Raw genomic sequence first — 10,303 nt, forward strand, 5'->3', positions numbered from 1 at the left:
GACTTTGAAGGAGTCATCCTGCATTTTGCAAACGATATTCCCATTTTTTGTGGAAATATTTTTAACGAGTGGAGAGTTTTTTTGCGCTTCTCAGCACAGCATATCGCAGATAATTAGTATAATAAATAAATAAAAATAAATAATATTGGCATTTATATAGCGCTCTATGATTAGAAGGGTTGTAATAATTAGTAATGACTAAAGTAAAAGTAGTTTTTCCCGGCCAATTTCGCAGCTTTTCCGTCCATTTGATGAAACATCTATTCAATTTAGCGCAAACACTCATTTTCAGCGGGACTGTTATTCAATTTAGCTTTTTGGGCACGGGATTATGCACTTTTATCATTCAAATTAATCCCGTCTAGCGCATGTGCTAAGATTCATTCGATTCTGCATAGACCGGTTTACTAACATATTCAAATTTGTAAATTTGTATGCATACTGTTTAACGAAAGGTAGTTCTTGACAACCCAAAAGTGTACCCGACACTATGAACATGACGGACAAAGAAAGAGGACAAAATATACAGTTCCTCAGGTAGACAAGGGAACATCCCTTCACTGCTATTATGTAAAAATGTGTAGAACAGGTGTCACATGCATATTCACCTGTTTGACTCATTTTTACATAATAGCAGTGAAGGGATGTTCCTTTGTCCACCTGAGGAACTGTATATTTTGTCCTCTTTCTTTGTCCATCATGTTCATAGTGCGAGGCATGCCCGATATCGCAACAAGTAATTTATGCAGACTGAATTATAAGAATTGTAGTTCTTTTTTTAAAGGTGAAATTCAAAGAAAATCACAAATATGTCAGCTAATGTATTACTAGAAACTGGTAAGCTAACAGATGGCCATTGTACAAGTTTTAGGTCAACTACATATCGGGTGATTTATAAAAATACAAATACAACCACATCCATCGCGGTTGGGATATACGAGAGATTCGCCGGAAAAATAACGATGTTTTAATGACGTCACTATATGGACCAATACTGCCCAAGCAGACGACATCTCATAAAGAATGAACATAATTGCAAAGCTATTATTTGTCAAATTATAATGAGTTTAGTGTTTATAAATGTAATGGCATGTCAAACCATTCAAAAGGGGATAGGACCTGATTCTGATAACTAAAATCTTTTGCTTGTAAATACACATGATAGGGGTTAATTAACAATCAAAGAAACCAGACGTTTAATTGAAAAAAAAACCGTAATGACAGTAAGGACGGCATTTGTTCCCTCTTGAAATGCCGAACATACAGCGGTATGTGCAGCTGAATATACAATGGCGTCTTATTTTGTTTACAAGCGACAGATTCCTTTATTTTTGTATCGCTGCATTTGTCATCAAAATAAAACCATGAGCGGGGTTTAGAGTGAGGCAATAGAGTATTCATTTAGCCTGACGGTAGTGAAGTAAGAGTAAGAACTCAAGAAAAGATGAAAACACAGGCACTGAAAATGTGTGAGATGTCATGGGACATCGTCTGCTTGTGCAAATCATGTCCATACTGTGATATCACACATCTCAGCAGGGTTCGGCGAGCTCTTCAGGTGCTATGCCGGGTCTGTATTCAAGCGTTTTGTCATTTATAATAATTATTACTTCGAATGTTTCCAAGCATTGAATTTTGATAACCTCGTCGAATCAAAGTTTCAACTTAACAATAATGAAAATATAGTTAGTTTTTAAAATCAATGAATATCTACTTTAATAACCGGCTAATGGAACACCTCGTCACTAGGTCCCCAGGAGAGAAACATCCCTACATTTGAATATGTCACTCAGTAAACCGGCCTATTGAATGAATGCTTGATATTCATGACGAAAAGCGTGCATAAACATGAATTTGAATGAGAAACATAATTTGTCTGACTTAAACACGAATTGGAATGCACAGATGACGGATTTGAACTATCCAATAGGAAGGCAGGGTTGAAATGTAATAAATTGAATGGACGCAATATTAATTCGATTAGTAAAGTTGCGAAATTGGCCTGGTAATCCTACAGTAATTAATAATAACAGTAATTACCCATCTAAGATAGAAACATGATTACAAATCGCCATCGTCATCATCATTGTCACACTTATCCTCACCATCGTCGCCATCGTCATCACTATCATCGTCACCATTATCATCACCACGTCATCATCACCATCACCATCGTCATCATCATCATCATCATCACCATCCACCTCGTGTTTCACCTCATCCTCATCACCATTCCCCATCGCATCATACCTCCACCTACCTCTTTCCATTGATCTCGCCTCTATCGTTATCAGATATAGTCCAAAGGTCTCCATACTCCAGGGTGCTCTTGTAAGCCTTGTAGAACAACGGTGACATCCAACTCATCCATACATATGAAAGAAACCCACTTTGATCTAATGGAGAGGGTTCCTGCGACCTGGACAAAATGATAACATAACTCAGAAAAGTTAATCACGTAGGGTGCTAAACTAATCTTAACTCACAATTCCTACTTCATAATTGACCGTAAACCTTCTTAATACACTTTCAAAAAATACCGACCCGGATCCCGGGTCTGAAAAAAAATAATTCAGGTCTTGTTGGTTTCTTATTTTCAAAGGTATATCACATGATCATTAGCAGAGTAATAAAACGATAACATTTGGTATTGGTCTAAATATTTTTTGAAGAATATAAGCAATCATGGATCGAATATCACATCACTGATTTATTTTGGTTTTGTTTAATGAGCGCAAACTTTGGATACCCCATCATATATATACATGAAAGTTTATGACCATTTGATCGTGAATTGACTTGCTACCTCAAAAACATACCCCTTATTATCCCCTTTTCAAATCCGTGATCATTTTAATGTTTGCGAACATCCACGAAAATTTCCCCTGTTTGCGCAAAAAAGCCGCCGCGACTTTGTTTAACACAAATGCCATTACGAACTGCTACGAACGCCGTACGAACGATTTTCAGACAATGGAAATTCGGGAAGACAATTGAAAAACAGGGAGATTCGTACCAAATTATCGTTCTTACGAACATTTGTGACCGTAGCATAACGTGTATTTATGAATGACAACTGCACGCAATAAAGGACTCTCGTAAATACGGGAGTTTACAGATAGCACATGGTACAAATGACCCCAAATATCCACAGATCTTTTACACATGGAGAAGTTCCACTCTGAGCATCTAATACCCCATTCACAGTGGTTTTGAAATTTGTAGCGGCGTTGTAGCGGAGCGGCGACACCGCCATAACACCGCTACAAATGCATTCACAGTAGAAAAGTTATCCCGCTGCAGCAGCGGGATAAATATCATGTACCCATTCACGGTGCAGCGGGTGATTTTTATTACCTCCGTAACAAACACGTGTATGCATGGCTCATGACCCGCGAGTGACCCCGATATGACCAGAAAAACTTCAGCGCGGGGTTTTCGATTGCTTGAAATTGCGCGCGCTAGCTGTACTTTACACACTCTTCCTCATGTAGCTAGCTCGATGAGGCAAGCTTGCAAAAGGTAAACATGTCAAGTTGCTTTTTGTATCCTCGATCATATTACTTTTTAAAAAACTAGCATTTTTATTGCTTCCAGTCAGAATATTTTAATTTTTTGAAGTATGAAACATTTTTATTTGGATAATTATAATATCTACATAATAATAAAATCAATTTGAATCCACTGGTTACTTTATTTCTATTTCACTTTATGTTCCCCATTGCTGGAGAAAAGAGGTCAGTGATAGGTAAGTAAACAAATCACACGTGTTTGTCGCGGTGTTATAGCGGAGAGCCTTCACACTGAGTAAACACCGCGACAGCAGCGGGACTGTCCCGCTGCTGTAGCTAAGCGAACCTAGCGATAGTTTGTCGCGGCGTTATCGCGAGGCGGTGTTATCCCGCGATAGTTTATAACGGGTCCGAGCCTTCACACTGAAGACAACACCGCGACAGCAGCGGGACAGTCCCGCTGCTGTCGCGGTGTTTGAGGCCACTGTGAATGGGGTAGTAGAAAAGTTATCCCGCTGCAGCAGCGGGATAAATATCATGTACCCATTCACGCTGCAGCGGGTGATTTTTATTACCTCCGTAACAAACACGTGTATGCATGGCTCATGACCCGCGAGTGACCCCGATATGACCGGAAATACTTCAGCGCGGGGTTTTCGATTGCTTGAAATTGTATCCTCGATCATATTACTTTTTAAAAAACTAGCATTTTTATTGCTTCCAGTCAGAATATTTTAATTTTTTGAAGTGTGAAATATTTTTATTTGGATAATTATAATATCTACATAATAATAAAATCAATTTGAATCCACTGGTTACTTTATTTCTATTTCACTTTATGTTCCCCATTGCTGGAGAAAAGAGGTCAGTGATAGGTAAGTAAACAAATCACACGTGTTTGTCGCGGTGTTATAGCGGAGAGCCTTCACACTGAGTAAACACCGCGACAGCAGCGGGACTGTCCCGCTGCTGTAGCTAGGCGAACCTAGCGATAGTTTGTCGCGGCGTTATATCGCGAGGCGGTGTTATCCCGCGATAGTTTATAACGGGTCCGAGCCTTCACACTGAAGACAACACCGCGACAGCAGCGGGACAGTCCCGCTGCTGTCGCGGTGTTTGAGGCCACTGTGAATGGGGTAGTCCTAGATGTACTTCATGAATACCTTTTGTTTGCCCTCTTGAAAAAATACTTCCACCTGCGTATCTAATACCCCATTCACAGTGGTTTTGAAATTTGTAGCGGCGTTGTAGCGGAGCGGCGACACCGCCATAACACCGCTACAAATGCATTCACAGTAGAAAAGTTATCCCGCTGCAGCAGCGGGATAAATATCATGTACCCTTTCACGCTGCAGCGGGTGATTTTTATTACCTCCGTAACAAACCCGTGTATGCATGGCTCATGACCCGCGAGTGACCCCGATATGACCGGAAATACTTCAGCGCGGGGTTTTAGGGTAAACATGTCAAGTTGCTTTTTGTATCCTCGATCATATTACTTTTTAAAAAACTAGCATTTTTATTGCTTCCAGTCAGAATATCTTAATTTTTTGAAGTGTGAAATATTTGTATTTGGATAATTATAATATCTACATAATAATAAAATCAATTTGAATCCACTGGTTACTTTATTTCTATTTCACTTTATGTTCCCCATTGCTGGAGAAAAGAGGTCAGTGATAGGTAAAGCCTAAAAAAAAAAATTGATGACTTGGCGTAACGGGTCACTGAAAATTAGGGTAGGTAGGGCGATTTTTTTTTTTTTTTTTTTTTGGTTGTTGTTGTTGTTGTTGCTTATATTTGCATACATGAAATTAGCCATTCATTCACATACATACATACAGTGGCGTAGATAGGTCCTCAGACCTTGGGGATGATCTGATGAGAGGGGTAGACCACAATATGTTCAAATAACTCCACGCACACACACACACACATATATGGACACACACACTGTGTGAGCAAAGTGAGCAAGAAATTGTTGAAATCTTGATCACCTTGGGACCTGGGGGATGAATACATACACCTGCCCCCCCCCCCCTCTGCATACATACATGTACATGTACATACACCCTCATGCACATAAAATGCAAACATACGAACGCATTAATAGGTTTCCAACAGACCCCAGCCTGAGATATCTCAGACACTGTCTTCAACAGGATAAACAGGTGAATATGTAGGTTTAGAAGGGGCTGTTCACAAATATTAGTATTTTCACAATGTATTGACTAGCATTTTATAACTTGTCTAGAGGTTAACATGTTAACATGTTAACATGTATCCAAAATCTTGAAGAATGAGGGTTGAAAAGAGTAGCCAATTACAACTTGTGAAAATATTTACAATTGTGAATGGCTCTGTAATAACAAACAGTTAAAAAATGTCTCCAGTATTTCAGAATCCTTTATCAAAAAAAAAAAAAAAAAAAAAAAAAATCAAAAAAAAAAGCGTAGGGTCGGCGATAAAAATAGGGTCGGGCGGGTTACGCCAAGTCATCAATTTTTTTTTTTAGGCCTAAGTAAACAAATCACACGTGTTTGTCGCGGTGTTATAGCGGAGAGCCTTCACACTGAGTAAACACCGCGACAGCAGCGGGACTGTCCCGCTGCTGTAGCTAGGCGAACCTAGCGATAGTTTGTCGCGGCGTTATCGCGAGGCGGTGTTATCCCGCGATAGTTTATAACGGGTCCGAGCCTTCACACTGAAGACAACACCGCGACAGCAGCGGGACAGTCCCGCTGCTGTCGCGGTGTTTGAGGCCACTGTGAATGGGGTATAAGAATGTACCGTTGGTGCATAAATGAATAATGTTACATAACTTTCATGAGCGCATATCCAGTATTCTTCTCTGGTGGGTTTTACCTTTTTGGTACAAATGACCTTTATCTGCCCATGCGCAGATTGTATCTGTAAACTCCCTTATTCACTGAGCTCTGTGATATAAGATGCGTAAATGTGACCTTATGTACTCAAGTCATGTTTAAAAATCCGCCGCGGTTTTGCCGCGTCATGTCTGAACGACCCCTTACGCGGAATTTCTGACTATTATGCTTACACAATGTCAATATGAAGTGATACCAAAGTAGTGATACCAAAGTAGTGATACCACCGGAATTCAGGTATACATTGTGCCAGTCGAACTATGACCTACCGCATGACATTGGACCTTTAGATACGCCTACATGTACCTCTAGTGATACGAATATGAATTATGAGGCTCATGCTTTTGATAACCCTTCATGGGAAAGTAGTGACGAGGTAGTCCATTAACCTGTTATTATAAGATGATGACGTGGATCCTAATCAAAATGATTGGTCGAGAGCGTATACGTGACCAGGCATTTGTTTTGCCTAACGCGTAATTTCGATAATGACTGGTCATTATCTAATGGTAATGACCGGTCATTAGTAAAATCATGTAATAAAACATCATTTTATAAAACAAATAAAACATAATCTTATAAAACAAATAAAACATAATCTTATAAAACAAACAATACACATCATTTTGTTCGGGCATTCGTAAAATTACCCACACTCGTTACCTTCAAAACAGCCGACACACCCTCGGCTATCGCCTCGGGCGTGTTAGACTGTTCCAAAGGTACCTTGTGTGGGTAATTCTTACTAATGCCCTCACTGCTGTGTATTATTTGTATATTAATGAATGAACATACTTGGAATCCAGTCTGCTTACTTTATATGTTACTATGTTGGGCAAGCATCTGGCAAGCTTTTAGGTTGTCAAGAACAACCTTCTTTAAAAAGTATGCATACAATTTGAATATATTAGTAAACCGGTCTGTTGCCGATGTCTCTCTTGTAATGTAGTGCAAACATTAAAGACGTATGTATATACGTCTTCGTGAAGCGCCACGATGCGAATTATTTATTTCACCTGTTACGAATAATTGTATTCAATCAATAGTCAGAATGCGAATTGCATATATTATGTGTTGTTAGGTAGGGCGGCATACCCATAATGTTCTTTCCTACCTAGCAACATCTGATAAATGTATATTTTCTATGACTATTGATATTATTGTTGGTGAATAAAATTAGGACGTATGCATTAAATATTGTTACATTACTAAAATGACATATTGAATTGCGCATAGTGTGTTACATGCATGACTTATTCACCGTTGTGCAGTGTTTATAACCATACATATACATGATATAATTAGTTCATATACATGTAGTAAAACTATCGTTTGGAATGACTAGCCTATACGCATCTGGTATCGATACTTTTAAAATCCTATAGTCATTCCACCTAACTTGATATACATGACTTATTTTCGATGCATGACTATATCTTTGTTTACTGTCAACTCAAATATTATTTTATTGATTTTTGTATGAGTGTATTATGTTAATATATGTGTATCGCAATATCATGTAAAACGATGAATTTCCATTGTTAAATGGACAATAAAGATGAACCATATAACCTTATGATTGATTGCTTGATTCATATTCCATGCAAAATTAACATAGCATAAGACATTTTGCTGAACATTCCCATTTCTTTAAGTAACATGGAAGCAAATCATAATAATTAACGACATGCAAGAGTGTTCAGTAAATCATTAAATACGGAAATGGAAAGTGAACTTAATCAAAGCTGGATTCGGTTGCATGAAGGCTCACTGCATTAAACTACTGACTTAATACCATAAATTATATTTGAGCACAGGATTGAAACATTCCAAGATGTAGAATATATAATCTGTCGATAACTGAATCAAAGTTCGATAACTGAAGCAAAGTTCGTTCCAACTTTCCTATAAACGTTCGCAAAGTAGAAACGGAAAACAAGGTGAGCCTATCTTCCGCAATACAAAAGATAAGATCCTGAGAAAAAGTCTAGTGTGATCCTCCAGCTGTCCAGAAAATATATTATTTCATCAACAATTCTACCGAATGTAAAGACTTGTGAAAGTTAAGAACATCTTGTGTTTTAATGCTATTGAGAGGGAGATAAAATGGGTGTCACATTTTCGATGCAATGGACACATTAGTGCTTTTTATTACGTATTGGCGCTTAAGCAAAGTTTGCCTATATCTGTATAATGGCAGTAAAATGAGGGATGCAGAATTAACTTTGAGGGAAATTAGCAGAAAAATTATGGAACATATAAAAGTATCATATGTTAAATATTACGGATAACCAAGTGTGCGTAGAATTTTGTCTTGTTAATTACGACGCATAGTTACAGAAAATATATCGTTGGAAATTCAGAGTACTAGTTATATTGTTTGTACATTTGATTCGTAAAAATACTCTCCCTTTTTGTTGTTTTTGTTGAAGGAACACACAGATGTCAAATTATATTTCAAGAGTAAATGATTTAGAATGAGATTTTTTGGGTTATTTTACGTAAACAACGGGTTTTCCCAGTGTTTTCACACGTACATGGTTGAGTTATACTAATATTCCCCATAATTTCGTCATCACTTTAAGCAATTCATTTCTTCCCTTTTCCTTTTCCTAATCATTTAGCCTATTGTATTTTTTTTTCTCTCTGACTCTTTTGGTGTTTTAAGCCTCCAATAAGAAATAAACAATAAACAAAGAAATAATAAGCATTTACTGCTGGAGAGAAGTGACCTTCTTTTGCCATAATAACTTATCACCAAATAGATGTACTTATGCATAATCATGTACCAAAACATATGAAGAGATATACTGTGTAAAGATAAATTTGGCATGCACCAAAATAAGGTTATATCCTGATTTCCTTTGATTAACCTTCCACGAACATATCGGTGATAAACTCACGACCTCAAATATCAATAGTTTGCTATCTGACATACAAAACACAGTATAGAGTGTATAGACTAAACATTGGTCCTTTGACACCTAAAAATATCATCACTACTAAACTGATAGCTGAATATAAATTTGTTTTCGCTTTTGCTATCATATCCCCATCGCCAAGCATGTATGTCATTATTTTGGTTCACTTTACAAGTATACACTAACTGAGTCATCATGATTTAGTTGACAATCAAATTATTATAAATTCTGAAATTCACACAATGATGATTTTGATCATAGCGGTTGTAAAAGCATTTATGTGATGTACGAGGCATATGTATGCTCTTTAGAAATCATAAACCTGTCTTTAGTTTGGCAACCAGTATTTCATTACTGACCAAGGATTCCTAATCCATGTTTAAATCAATCAGTCTTTCTTCTTTAACAAACAATGACAAAACAGATATTTGTTTAAACTTGTTCTACATTATCCAAAGAAAGATAAGACATGTAATAAACAAGTTTTTAAAGTAAATAATCATTTTAATGAAAAGTTAATTATCATGAGCCAGTCAACGTATTACGGATTACAAAATTTAAGCGTTATTGTTTTAATATCAAGTCTTGGGAATCAAATTTCGAATTTATTTCGAAATTATTTGACGTACCTTGGTTTGAGCCTGATTGGAATGAGTAACTTGAGACTGTCTTTGTATTTGTTGGTTGTAGCCCTTGTTTGACAGGGTCTTGTCAATAGCCCGGTGATGATATGACTAGTCTCCGGGTCACACTCAATAGGGGCTCGCTGGTTCATCGTCTCATCTGGATATGGATGGGGAAATGTAATAATGATTATAATGATAATAATATCAATGACAATATGATAACAATAATAATAAAAACGGTGCTTATAGAGCTCTTTCCACCGAAGTAACTAAGCGCTAAATACGAGATCATAGCTTATATAAAGATGATAAGATGATGATGATGATGATAACACCACCACCACCACCAACAACAACAA

The 10,303-nt window shown here is 37.4% G+C and overlaps 1 protein-coding gene across 1 annotated transcript in view; it reads right to left on the reverse strand.

Annotated features, from left to right (window-relative positions):
- The window catches only part of LOC593868 (multidrug resistance-associated protein 5), a 41,639-nt gene extending 31,538 nt beyond the window's left edge, over nucleotides 1-10,101 (reverse strand). The window contains exons 1-2 of the mRNA XM_030981637.1: nucleotides 9,948-10,101; nucleotides 2,261-2,419 (exon numbers count right to left, since the gene is read on the reverse strand). Of these exons, the coding sequence (XP_030837497.1) occupies nucleotides 2,261-2,419; nucleotides 9,948-10,093 (305 nt within the window). The 5' untranslated portion in view covers nucleotides 10,094-10,101. The remainder of the gene's footprint in view (nucleotides 1-2,260; nucleotides 2,420-9,947) is intronic.
- Between the last annotated feature and the right edge of the window lie 202 nt (nucleotides 10,102-10,303).

This window comes from Strongylocentrotus purpuratus, unplaced genomic scaffold (genome assembly GCF_000002235.5).
Source record: "Strongylocentrotus purpuratus isolate Spur 01 unplaced genomic scaffold, Spur_5.0 spur5_scaffold_12, whole genome shotgun sequence".
Classification (NCBI taxonomy): domain Eukaryota; kingdom Metazoa; phylum Echinodermata; class Echinoidea; order Camarodonta; family Strongylocentrotidae; genus Strongylocentrotus; species Strongylocentrotus purpuratus.